The sequence below is a fragment of the Alosa alosa genome, chromosome 18 (genome assembly GCF_017589495.1).
Source record: "Alosa alosa isolate M-15738 ecotype Scorff River chromosome 18, AALO_Geno_1.1, whole genome shotgun sequence".
NCBI lineage: Eukaryota > Metazoa > Chordata > Actinopteri > Clupeiformes > Clupeidae > Alosa > Alosa alosa.
The window spans coordinates 27,033,650-27,047,577 of NC_063206.1; the positions used below are offsets into that span (position 1 = coordinate 27,033,650).

General features: G+C 43.5%; 1 protein-coding gene across 4 annotated transcripts in view; it reads left to right on the forward strand.

Moving 5' to 3' along the window:
- The first annotated feature begins 3,404 nt into the window (after positions 1 to 3,404).
- The window catches only part of fam135a (family with sequence similarity 135 member A), a 37,931-nt gene continuing 27,407 nt past the window's right edge, over positions 3,405 to 13,928 (forward strand). For all 4 annotated transcript variants that reach the window (XM_048269356.1, XM_048269357.1, XM_048269358.1 and 1 more), the window contains exons 1-4: positions 3,405 to 3,721; positions 4,669 to 4,729; positions 6,046 to 6,202; positions 11,035 to 11,114. In XM_048269356.1, coding sequence (XP_048125313.1) covers positions 6,126 to 6,202; positions 11,035 to 11,114 — 157 coding nt within the window. In that variant the 5' untranslated portion in view covers positions 3,405 to 3,721; positions 4,669 to 4,729; positions 6,046 to 6,125. The remainder of the gene's footprint in view (positions 3,722 to 4,668; positions 4,730 to 6,045; positions 6,203 to 11,034; positions 11,115 to 13,928) is intronic.

The following is a 13,928-nucleotide window of genomic DNA, read 5'->3' on the forward strand; positions in this document are numbered from 1 at the left end:
ACCGATGGCTGAATAAACGAATTCCAATGACATAAGCTCTCCATTCAAATTAACAGCCAACTGTTCGTTCCCATTTAGGTCCAACATCTGCCATATATTCCAGTTTTTGTTCAGGGTCGCAGCGGTCATCCGAAAAATTGCCTGAAATGCAAATTCATCCGGCAGGCCCAAAGGATATGCTGATCTGAAATGGGAAAGGGTAGAGGCCTGTCATTAAGTAGGCCTAGACATATTCGGTGTTGTTATGTGTTAGCTGTTGTAGGTAAGATAAAGATAACTGATGACATTTCTCAGGTTTGTTTTGGTTATCATTGAAAAATGTGAATAATGTGAATTAATGTGAATCTTTTACTTCAGGACCATGGACAGGGTCAAGTACCGTTACTGAACGGTAGGCGTCGACTCATCAGAGTAAGGAAATAAATCGTGCGGGAAGTGGTCTTGGGCGTAGATTTGAAGACGTGGCCTTGAGCTTGAATGACCTGCTCTGAGAGTCATTGACCTACCTGGTGTTGATCCGAAAATTGAATTCTGGGCCTATTCTAAACGCGGCTTGTTGAGGCGTAGATCCAACCACCTTTTTGACTGTTCCGCGTCTTGCCAGTTCAGCGATGTGAAATTGTGACATTACATAAAATCCTTTTAGAAACGAAACAAAACCAAAGCATCAAATCGGCACATTTCTTGTAAAGAAATGCAAAACTATTCGAGATGGTGGTGTTTAAAACCTTAGCTTACCTGGAAATTGTGCTTCTCCGACCTGTGTTTGCGGACACATTGTCTGCTCAATTTGAACATTGCCAGCTGAGAAAGGCACCCCTGCACAGAAAAAAAATCATTCAGTGTGTGTGTGTGTGTGTGTGTGTGTGTGTGTGCGTGTGTGCGTGTGTGTGTGTGTCTAAGCTACTGCAAGGTTGCTTTTGTCAACACTCAATTGCTGGGTTGCAGGAAAACCATGTTGACAGTGGGAACACTAAAATCAACCTCTGTTTGAAGAGCTGTGCTGGGCAACTTGTTGAATAAACAGTGAGTCTTAAAGCTGCGATGATAGTTTGATGCTCGGATGGGGCATGCAGGCCAATAGTAGGCTACTATACAATTGATTGCTGACAGCCAAAAGTTTCATTTGGAAAAGCAGTCCCTTCTACATTACCTACAAGCAAACAGTGAGGTTTGCCTTAACTGTAAAACTCAAAATTAGAAGCTCTCGTGCATCACAATCGGAGTGAAATTACATATTTGCACTTACGCTGTGCGTGCAGTCCAGTGCAGATACAGCGAGGAATCACGTTGCACAAAATGAATAGAAGAACTCCCCTTTGAGGAGTGGAAGAAAGAAAAGTCTTTATCACGAGAGGCTTTATTGCATTTTCTTTTAAATTACTGTAAGAATCGGTGATCTGATTGTAATTTCAAATGACTGTAAAAAGTTGTGATCTGATTGTCATCTCATGAATAAAAATGTAATCTCATGGGAAATGTTAATAGCCTACTAGAATGGGTTTGGCCTAGACTATCCTTTACAAAAAGTTTATAACCTGAAATGCCTAAACATAACTTTGTCTAACAGAAATATTTGCTAGAAAGCATAACACATTGCATGACCATGACCGAGTAGGCCTACCTGGTTCTGCACACGCCGGCTTCTGGTGTCATATTTTCTCGGAGGATGGAATTCTTTGCTGCCTCTGTGCATCACACACTGCTCACCTTTGTGGTCTGTCTTGGCTCAAGACAATGATACCCATCAGACTTTGCCTGTCTTATTGTGGGGCGTGAGCCTCGCCTGATAGGCTACGTCACATCCTTACCTCATCAACAAGCGATGGCCTGAAACAGTTTATCTTGTCCATTGCCTAATTTAGGCTTCCCTATAAGGACTGTTCTGCTGGCCTAGTAGTGTCATCAAGAACTGTAGCCATTTAACCAATGTCGTTGTTGTCTCCATAATACCCAAACAAAACATTCCAATTGAAAATAGCCAGGCAATAGTTTAGCTAGCCTATACAAAAGGGTAGCCGTGCAAACAAAACACCTTCCTCCCTCAATGGGTCATCTATTTGCAGTGCTCAGATGCAAAGGCCAAATAAGTATAAGTAAGTATAAGTATATACTCTTTTGATCCCGTGAGGGAAATTTGGTCTCTGCATTTATCCCAATCCGTGAATTAGTAAAACACACACAGCACACAGTTTGGTGAAGCACACACTAATTCCGGTGCAGTGAGCTGCCTGTATCAACAGCGGCACCCGGGGAGCAGTGAGGGGTTAGGTGCCTTGCTCAAGGGCACTTCAGCCGTGCCTACTGGTCGAGGTTCGAACCGGCAACCCTCCGGTTACAGGTCCGAAGTGCTAACCGGTAGGCCACGGCTGCCCAAGGTGAGTTGTGTCAGGATGGAAACACATTTGAAAAATATATGAACTACCCAATAATCTGTACAAACTAAAAAAATATATTTACTTGATGACCGTGAAAGACCTTGGTACCGGCTTATTCATGCCATTTCTTTTTTTATATAAGTCGTAGGCTACACTAAAGCGGATAGAATTGTTCTGTCCACTGGATGTCGCTCTTGCATTACAACAGAATTCAATATAGGTTCAATTCTGGAGTGTACGATCATTTCAGGCCTAAAAGGATTTACTAGGCAAGTCTTGCCTTTGGTTGCTAGGAAAATCTTTAAATGTGATAGACAAAAATACTTTTAGCTTATTCTTAAGTTTAACAAGGGTAGCCTAATCAAGGTCTTAATCTGAAAGGATATTGTGGGTACCTGATATCCTTTCCAACTGTTGAGATCTGGAGCGCCACTTACATCAAAACAAATCAACATGCGGCCTAGGCCTACTACTTTTGTCTTTAACGGGCCATGCACTTTTTACTCCTTAACTTAAGCGCTTATGTCTAGGACTAGGTCTTGGTGACCCACCAAATAGGATACATTTGGGCCATAGGCTACAGTCCTGTTGTCTAACGTTGCTAAAAAAAAAATAATAATAATTATATATATAAAAAAAAAAATCACCTAATGAAGGTGGTCCATTGCTGCTTTTGGTGCGTGTGATGGTGCGAACCATGAGCAGAAGGCAACGTAGCAACAGCAATTATAACAGAGCCGTTTTCAAGCAACAACTTCGTTCAATGAGACATCTTTAATTCATTGCGAAGGCTATCATAGACTGTATTAGCATCCCATAATATTTCTATATTCCATCTTAGGCTCTTCATCAGTCAATATTAGGCTAGGCCTACATTATCCCCAAACCCCTATCACTTTTGGGTTGCAAAAGGGTCCATGTGTTATCTTGAGTCCGTCCGTAGTCCGTAAACCCAGTGAAGATGCTTGACTCCTCCCACCGATGTCGCTGCTGTTTCTGGCTCGCCATGGGTCTGACAAAAAAAAAAAATCAGTGGCAGTGGCAGACCAGTCGAGGAAAGCATTCGGGATGCGAACCCGATACTGATCATGTTTCAGAGTAGTTGTGTCTGGAAAGGTCTATTCATTTCGCTTAATGTCGGGTAGACTGTCATTTATCATATGTGCGTGATTGTCAGTAACACAATTTAGCATAAGAAATTCTCAAAACGGTGCTATTAGCCAGATTGCTACAGCGGTATGCGGTGAAAAGAAACACCCGGGTGTGACGGATATTGAGCAATTCATCCTCACAAATCAAGCCTGGTGCCTTGGCCTTTCCGTTAAAGCGGGTTCTTTGAAGAGGTAGAGGCATTTATTGTTTATTTCCATACATTGTTGTTATTTAGCGCCGCTAAGCGCGTTAGCTAGCCACACTCCGCAGACTTTTGGAATGTTTTGTATGCTAGGGAGTAACATTACCTCGAAAGCTATCTACGTAAGTTAGCGCGCCAGCTAATGTTAGCCAACACTTGGTCAATTATATTAGCTAGCTAGTGGTAGCGCGATGTGATGCTTTAGCTGGCTAACAGGCTCACTCACTAGCCAACTGATCTCTGTTGACGTTTCTAGCTTAGCGGTAACTAAACGTTATCGCTAGTTAGCTTCTGTTGGTTGCTATAAGTTATTCGGTTTGAGTTCCAGGTCTGCTATCTCAACTAGAACTAATCCGTTCATCTCAGTGTCACTTTAACAGTCTTGGGAGTCCATTTGATTGATGTAAAGTGAACAAAATGTCCATGAGATGGTTTATGTTAACTAACTTAACGTTAGCTAGTCAAGGTGGCTTGTAACTATTCTATGACAGACCACAACCTGTTATTATCAAGCTGGCTATACAAACACTTAGGTGCGCCCAGAGTCATTCCTCTGAATTAGATAAGGATAAGCGTTTACCATACTGACATGATTAACCCTTGGTCGGTTAACATTAACGTTACCCAATCTCACAGCTGTTCATGTAAGAATTGATTCATAACCACCCCAATCAACCTAGTCGACGTCGATAAAGCTAGCTAAAGTTATTTCGCTTTGGTTTGGCTAACGGGGTTGTGTCAGTTGTCGTTTTCAGTATTATTTTTAACACGTCTCATTTCTAAAACTAGGATTTATTATTATGACAATTATAGATACGCAGTGGTTGGGGTAGGCATTTTAAGCCAGTCTGTAATGTTTCCTTGATTTAACGTAACGAGAATGTACAACTACTTGGATGACCTAATGTTACCGTTTTCATTTCTCTTTTTACGCAGGGCATTCCAACAACTTAGAATGTTTCTACAAAAGAAAAGTGCGCTGCTGTTCGGAAAAGCGGTGAGTGATGTCTGACTATTATCGTGAACCAATTGCTATGGTCTTTTTGTTTCCCCCCCTTCAGCACATGGAAACGTTTACACCGAAAGAGATAAATATCCAGGCTGTATATACATTATACCAGTCAAAAGTTATGCTTTCTTATGGCTGTAGAAAGAAATCGACTACTAAGCAAACGTTACAGCAGATCTGGAGTGCTCAGATGTGTGGAGAGTTGAGTTATTGAGGGTTGATGAATCAAATAAGACTGTTTGAAAACTAAGGTGATAAAAAGGTCACCCAGATGAAGGCCTTGTTATTGGAATTTACAGACTAGTCTGAACAAGGTCGAATACCACATCTTTGTTTTGATAAAACTGGCAAGCCATTGATTCAAATGTTTTGTCACCTGTGTGTGTGTGTGTGTTTGGGAGGGGGCTACTTCTGTTAGGCTGCAAAACAAAAGATTGCGCACCCACTCATATTGGTTATAAAGCCATATCTATAATCTTATCTGTTGCGTCCTGCTTGGTACACATATTTGCTCCAGACTGTAAACCTCTGCATTCCTCTGTGCTGGAGATTATGTGCTGTGTGTGTATAGATACATACAGTCAGAGGACATAACAGGGCTTCAGTAGGGTAGTCTGTTAGCCACAAATCAAATATGATGCACTACCGTTCGACCATAGACCATAGACCCTGCTCTTTCCGCAGTTGCCATTACATAATAACTATATAGGTTTCCATGCAAGGAATTGTCGAGCTTGCCCAGGGCATGGGCAAGCTTTGTACCATTAACTCCTGTGTTGTACTGCATATTGTCTGATATGGGGATATTTTTTGCTCAGAAGTCCTCCTCCGAGAACTTAGAGCTGATGGTTAGTGTATTGAGTTAAAACACTCCCGTGCCGTGTGTATTTCTAATATTGTCCAGCTGTAGATATAGTGTTTCAGTGCTATTTTTGAATAGTGATTCATTGCTTTGCCCTCTTTACCACTCTCTCCCACTATGCTTAGTTTATACACTAGCCTATTTCAGAGGGACTTGTTACTTAGCCTTCAGCTCAGTGCTTAGAGAACGTGCTGCTACACTAGTTCGTCTTTTAGGTTGAAGTTGGCTGCCGTGGTGTTTAAATGTTACCCACGGTGTGTCATTTCTGGAAATTGCTTGGTTTGACAAAACTAGATATGTATGCATATCTCTGTGTGAGTGAGTGAGTGAGTGAGAGAGAGAGAGAGAGATGCAATTGTCAGCTGTGTGTATTCTTTGTTGCCTATACACCAAGGGGTCCCATGCTGGTCAATGACACTTTTGAATCTCCCTCCCTCTGCAGCCTTGTCGCAAATGATGTGAGCTTTGGCCCACCACCACCTCCACCACCACCGCTACCGTCGCCTGCAGCCCCCCTCCAACATGAGTGAGGTCCAGGCCACCGTAGAGTTCTCTGTGGAGCTTCACAAGTTCTACAATGTGGATCTGTTTCAGAGAGGGTGAGTAGAGAGCCTATCCTTGCCTTGCCCATTAGGACTGTCAGTCAGTCAGCCTTGCAGTCTCCCTGTCTCAGCTGTGCTTTGTCTATTTCCGTTGCCTTCTATTATTATTATTTTTTTCTAGCTCTATTTTTACCTCTCTCAATTCACTAAGTCTGGTTCTTGAAAGAACTGATGTTTTTTTTCCACTCCCTATCTTGCACTTGCATCTGCCTTTGAGACAAATGTCTAGTAATGCAGGGCTATGGACAGAATGTTATCTGTGAATAGGACATGCTGCTCACATTAATTTCGGTGTCTGAAATGAGTTTCTGACTTCCAAGCCAAAGGAATGACACATTATGACCAAAAGAAGATGTTGTGACATTACCCATGCACTGTCCCTGACCCTATGTAGGCCCTGAGGGAGAGTATTTGTGACCACTGAGTAGCTTGTGCTGTTAGACCCCTGACCCCTGAGTCACATCGGAACTCCCCCTATTACCGTCGGTCCCGTATTTCCACCGTCTTGCGTGTATGTGTCACTTAATATCCATTTCTATACAAACCAAGACAGCGGACTCCTAAAGAAACGCAACCACCCACACCATAGGTGTATCTAAATTAGCTATGTACCAAAAATGACATTTTACCGTGACTCGAAGAGCTGTAAACAGTGTTGTAAGGCTGCTTGTACACAACCGCTTGGAGCTCCAGTGGAATTTTAATTTTATGACGAGAATTCTCGGTCTAACCGTTCATGTGCAGTTGAAACGGTGTAAATAGGGGACCCATCAGGCCAGCACTATAACTCTGACCGTGGTAAAAAAAATCGGATATTTCAGGCAGTAAATGCTCCCGTTAAGAACCAAACCAGATTTTGTTCAAATCAACACATCTATGGCTACTGAAAAATGTAAGGTTCATTTAGTAAATGTTATTTTGAAGTGTTAAAAAAACATCGTTGTTTTAGAATTTCTGAACAAAAGTGGTGATAATTGGGGGTGTTACGATAAGTGTAGTGGCGCTGAGTGGCTCTTTATTTGTTTGTTTGTGTGTTGTAAGCCAGTGCTCTGCGAAAGAGCAAGTCCAGCACTTCTTCAGTGCTGTGTTGTGGCATGAACTAGCCACAGGTGCTAAATTTGGCATTAAACACAGCAAAAAAAACGTACTTCTACTATTTAATGCTATGTCATACCCCTGAGTTGGATTAGACGGACTTCTGCAATCCAGTGCTGGATCAGAGCAGCGGTTTCTCTGTCTGACTCACCAGATGCCGGGGCGAGAAATGAAATGGAGAAGTGTCTGGCCGGCCGACCGCATTAGCAGCAAGCCCTTTCTTCTCCTGACAAACACAGCCTCCCTTATTTTTATTTTTATTTTTTTGTTTAGTTACATGCCCATCTGCTCCTAAGTACTCGCTAATGAAGTGGTCAGCTGCTAAAGGCTGAGGACTGTAATTTCGTGTCGAGTCGTGGTGCTCGCGAAAGGAAGCATGCGAGAATGCCACAAGTCCCTGCCAAGCACGTGCATCTATCATGCCCCCCTTTTCTTGTTCAGTCTCAAAGGTCAGGTTACTCTCACAGGCGCAACAGAACAAGCCATTCTCAGAAGAGGAACTTTGCCATGTTGCGTCCAGGTTTCTTTGAGAAAGGGTTTCTTTTTTTTTAAGTGACGATGTGTGAGGTTAGACTGTGTCATTTGATCCCAGTACTTCTTGTCTCATTGTTAATGTTTTGACCATATACCTCATGCTTTAAATTAGCAGGGGTAGGTGAACCATTAGTCAAGACCGGATGGAGTGTGGCAGGTCAGCAAGACTGCAGTCAGCCAGCCAGCTGTGTGGATGTACTTTAGGCCTGCTTTGTGGTTTTCCCTTCTGCTGACATGTATTGGGTTATGTGGGCTTTTTTTGCCTGTCTTTGGAGTAGTCGTCAATCATCTCTGTTGTGAATTACCTCTGCCTTTAAATCGTCTGACTCTAAAACATTACCATTGCAGTTAGTGACTGATTCTACTCCAGATGGCTGTTAAGGTGGTGCTTTGTTTTTGCTGAGGCCCAAGTTGTTTTTCTTTTCTCTGGATTCATAGCAAGATTGGCAAATTGAGACAAGCTCGCTAACATTCGGAACATTCCTGAGTTCTGCGACTTTAGTGATTTTAAAGCTGCATATTTTTGGCTCTGTTTAAGATGGGCCACACAGGGCTTGTTCCGCTCAGATGAAGCTGCAGTTATTTATAAAACCAATGAGCTTACATGTCGTTACGGCTAAATTAATCCATTTTGTAGACATACTTATCCCAGATAATTCAATCAACTGGTTGTGCTTGTCAAGCAGGCTGTTCTCCATAAGGAAACCCTCCATTAATGGGTTGCAATCTTTGTAGAGGTATTCCTGTGGACAGTTTATTCATGCTTTGTAGAATTTTATATGATTAGTTTGTCACAGAAGGATTATTGATAAACACCCTGACCATAATCGATATAGTCATATATATCAGCAGAGTTTATGCCATGTGAGACTATGTTTTAAGTAGCCTAGTTGAAGAAAACAAGGTAGTACATTAAATTAAACTCTGAATTAAACTCTGAGCGCTTGTGGGCTATTTATGGATTTAAAAACAAGGACAGTGAATGTAGTTAGAATAATTTTACAATGGAATAGTTTTTTGTAGGTACCTTTTGTAGGGATTGCAATTGAATAAGTGAGTCCAGTGAAGATTCACCCCTCTAATAATGGATGTACTATACACCCCCCCCACCCCCAACCATGTGGAGAGATGGAGGGCTTCTCCGAGGGAGTGTGTGTGTGTGGAGAGGTATTGATTCCATTTGTGGGAAGGAAATGCAGTAAATGTGCCTCCTCAGGGGTATCAGTGATGCCTGCCACTTCCTGCCTCTGGCAGAGCAAAGTGCCCGCTGGTGACCTTGGCCTAGGCAGATTGGATTCCTTTACCTCTGCTTAAGTGAACTCCTCTTACTGGACTGAAGCCAGTGTTGAGTCTCCACCCACCACACCTCGTCTGTATTGCAGCAAGGATCTCTTGCATACCTGTAATACCAGTGGGCATGAGGGAGCGTGCATTGGCTGAACAATGGCCATGGGATGGAAAAACAGGCAAGGCCACATATCAGGTGATGATGATGATGCAGAGTGTAGACTGTACAGCCTAGTTGCCACGGCGCCGAAAAGCTGGTTTGTTTGTTGTGGCTTTTGTTTGCTAAATACAAAATGTCTGTTCTGCGCATCTCCTAAACACAAAGCTAGCTGTGTCGCCTTTCGGGGGAAACAAAACAAAAAACCAAACAAACAGAGTGTAGTCAGGCGTTTATATTAAATTTCAGATGCCCAGCGCCTGGTGTCCTCAGGCGGCGTGAATATCATCGCTCCCTTCCTGTTTGCTCATCACAAAGCATCTTCGATTCAGATAGCAATTCCAGTGGAATGCTGCAGCGCATTTACTTCCCCTTTCCACCCGCTCTTCTCCTGAAATGTTACAGTTGTAATAGCAGCAGCAGCAGCAGCAGCAGCGCTTGCATAACAGCATGGCATCTCTGGTGGCACTGAGGTTAGAGAGGGGTCATTCTTTGTCACAACGGGATGGGTTGGTAGTGTTTTGTGTGTGTGTGTGTGTGGGGTTATTGTAGGAGGTTTGCTCAGCTGCCATTCAGGAAACAAGCTCAAACATGTTTGGGTTTCCTTGGGAACAGCTGGTCCCGGCTTCCTGTTCTGGAGACCTGCAGCATTGTGTGCTGATTCTCCCCCTGCCCTTTTAATGCATGTAGCAGCCGTGCACATTTGATCAAATAATACCTCCCCTCCTCCACCTCCCTGTCCCCTCTAAAGAAAAGAGAGCACTTGTTTTCTATTTTTAAAGGCGGCTCTTTTTTCGCCTCCTTTGGAAACGCTCGGCACCCTCAGGAAGCAGACAAGTGGAGCTTGTGCCCTTTCTCCATGCTGTGTCCAGAGCGCTCCCATCAGCCCCGTGTTAACACAACAGGCGTAGGGGAGCTGAGGGGGGGGGGGGGGGTTGTGATGTGTCAGAGCTTTTTCACAGCTTTGCTTCTTCATGGCCCCTCGAGTCATGGCTGTGTAGGTGATCACGGCTTGCTGGTTGCGGTGACCGATGAGAGAGAGACGGAGGGCAGAGAGAAAGTGTGTGTGTGTGTGTGTGTGTTTTGTGTGTGTGTGTCTGCGGTTTGGGCAGACTGAATTTGAGAAGAATGTAAGAGCTCATCACTCATTCATGATTGCTCAAGTTTCCGCGGCTGTGCTTATGTGTCCTGTGACCTGCTCAATTTGTTCTCCTTTTACTACATTCTCTCTCTCTCTCTCTCTCTCTCTCTCTCTCTCTCACACACACACACTTGTTCTGCCGGCCGCTGTCTACCTTTCACCTGACTCTTTTTTCCTACGTAATGTTAAACCTGCACTTTCCCTGAGATTGAAGAAGCGGATCTGGTCACCGTTTCACTTGTCCCACTAAGGGGATGTGTAATCCTCTGTCTGTTTCCTCTTCCTCTTCCAATGCTCTGATTGATTTGCATGGATGTGTGTGTGCGTGTGCGCGTTTATAAATAATCAGAGATATTGATTGTGTGCACATACGAGTTGTTTAGAAGGTCAATCATAGCTAGCTCATAGCTGTTTTTAAAAACAAGTTATACAAAGCCTAGCTTTGAACAAATTTGTGCCTGAAGAGCATGTTTGTGCAATGCACACCTTTGACCCATTTATTTTTATCCCCAATTCAGTTGTGCTTAATCTGTCATTTGATTAATGAATTCATTGTTTGTTGTCTTTATTTGTGCCTTTCTTTATTATTTATTTCTTCAATCTTAATGCCAACAGATTCTACCAGCTCCGCGCCAGTCTGAAGGTACCGCCGCGGGTCCCTCACAGAGTGGAGGCCAGCCTGCTCCATCCCTCAGGTCAGTGTGTCCACAGCACCCCACCATCTCCACCAGCTGCCCCGGCAGAGCACTCACCAAATGCTACCAAATCAGCCTCGGGATTAAGCCGCTTGCTCCATAAAATGGTGGGGTGGGTGTATTACTTGCTGCAAGAGAATAGTTTGCTTCAGATTCAATTTTGTGTGTTTGGATCTTGCCATGTATGTGTAGGCTAGATCAGTGTTTCTCAAAGTGTGGCCCGGGGACCACTGGTGGTCTGCAAGTTATCCCCAAGTGGTCCGCTAGCAGACGTGGTAAAATATAATATAGATGAGTTGTTTGCAATATTGAACCAACTTGTATGTAAATCCAAACAGTTCAACACTGCCTATGTAATCTATGCCAGTTTAAATCAAATGAATACTTTTTTTTTTTTTAGCTAGGTGGTCCATGAGTTTTCTTTTTTTTTAGGTTTTTTTTATTTGTTAAGTGGTCCTTGGTCTGAAAAAGTATGAGAAACACTGGGCTAGATATTGGGCAAGTACTGGTGTAACACTTCAAAACCGTGGAGTAATCATAGCCTCATTTCGCCCTGTACTGTATGCATAAAAAAAATGTTGTGTTTCCAAATGTCGGGCCTGTCCATTTTCCTAGCCTTGGAGCAAGATGTTACTACAGCATGCAAAGCTATGGAGACACTACAGAAACGGAACATACTGCAATACACCGATCTCCCTGAACATTTAATGAGACCGTGAGGTCTGACAATATTTTCCATGTAACACCTACTTCAGTGGTGAACAAACTGCGTGTTGGCACCAGTTGCCAAAGTCTACCTCTGTGTGTGCATTGATTGCATAATAGTTGCAATAGCAGCTGAGTCAGAGATGTTGACATTAATGTTCTGTAATCCCCAGGAAAGGCTAGGCTAGGCACGGCTTCTTATGACTGTCCTGCTATCTGTTTTTACCACGTTTACAGTATCAGAATTGTTTGCTGTACAATTTGCACTTCATATTCCTGTTGATTTAGGTGCTGTAAGTGTACAATGCTAGTTTATACAGCAGATTCATAAGATCTAAGTGTCACCTAGCCTACATATTTCCTGACCACAGATTGTAACAAACACCAACTGTTCACAACAGCTTGATTGAGTTTTGACCTTGGGGACACCAAAGCTGACATCAGTATCAGTCAGAATTTCAGTATTGATTCGACATTGCTGCGTAGCGTTCAGGTGAAACCTAGCCCTGTCTAGGAATTTGCAGGCGTGTGCTTCCAGTTAAGTGTTATCAGAGGCATCTAATAGCCTGAAACTTCCTTGACCTGAGGAAATGCTTCTCGAGTTAGGTAAATGATTGACCTCGATCTGTAGTATATCTTACCTTGCCATCAGTCTGCCAGTGCAGGCATTTAGATATTGCTTTGGCTTTATTCACTTAGTCAGCCCATCAGTGTGTTCCTTTTGTATAAGGTCATGCTTTTAACATTCTGCCATTATGGTGAAGTGAACTGTGATTAGAATTTTTGCTTAGACCATGTTATGTGTCTCAGAGTGTCATTATATTTGGTTGAGCTATGACTGAAGACAGGATGTCATTGGTTTTGTAAATGAATAAGTACAGAGTAGAGAGCAGTGTTGTTTTTTATATATATTTTTTTCCCCCACCCGAGTTCACTTCTGCTCAGTGGAAGGTTCATCTCACTGAGCCGCTTTAATGATGATGGCTTTCATCTGAGCACCATAGCATTCCTTGCCACATCTCTGGATGTAGCAGATCAAAACGAGAAATCTGAAGAGCGACTTCATGTCGGTTTGTAGCCCTTGCTAAGTCTGCAGTTCTGTATTATATAGTAGTTGCATGGGGCTTGATGAAATGCAATACTGTTGGATGTCTGTTTTCCAGTGGAGCCTCTGATTTGTAGTGCCCCTGGGGCAGATGGCTTGTAAAATCATTATTCTCTCTTTCATGTAGTTCTCGTTGTTGGCAAACAAAACTTTGCCCGCATGAGTGCACGCTACTCGTGTGCCATCTGTTTCCCTGGCCCAAGGTGGGCATGTGGGTGACAGGCGCACACCTGGCCGTGCCGTGCGGAGCGAAGGGGCAGAACAGTGGGCAGCGGATCATTCCAGAAGGTCTCGGCTGCAGCTCGGAACGGGTCACTTCTCTGTAGGGTGTCCTCTGTGGGAATGGAGCCTACACCGCCTGTCCCTCCCCACCTTATGGACACTTAAAATGATTTCATTTCTTTTCCTTTTTTTACTTTCTGTTTTTAAGACCCTCTTTGTGGTTGTGCAAGTGGAGCATAAGTAAGGCTTTGTTGCTCAGCTGGAGATGCGTGACTGCTTTGTATGTTAATAAGTTAAATTTGAATTTGGAGGGATTACAAAGCATTACAGGAATTAGATTGTGTCCATTTTGAATGCTTTGAACTTGTTTAATAGCTTCAGAAATGTGGACTGGAGAGAGGTTGCTCGGTGGAACAGTAGCTTAGCCCCGCAATTGACTGGCTGGGCCAGACTGCACGTGAACAGTGACATTTGTCTGTCTCTGCATGCGTGCTCTTTTGCTGGCTAATGCAGTTGTAACCGACTACCTCGCCTGCCAGCCAGACAAGCAGTCAGATTATGCTGGTGCAAGGCATTCTATTCTGCGTGTTTCCACCAATAAGCTCAATCCACATATTCAGTCCTCCTTTGCAGAAGTCTCAAATGGCAGGGAGGGCACGCAACAGTAATTTGTGTTTTTTTTTTTTCCTTTTCTCTCTGCTGCTGCCCCTGCATGCTTTTGCGTTTACTTCAGCTCCCACTAAGGCCACTGGAAGATGCAAGCAAGCCTGTGCACTGTCCTG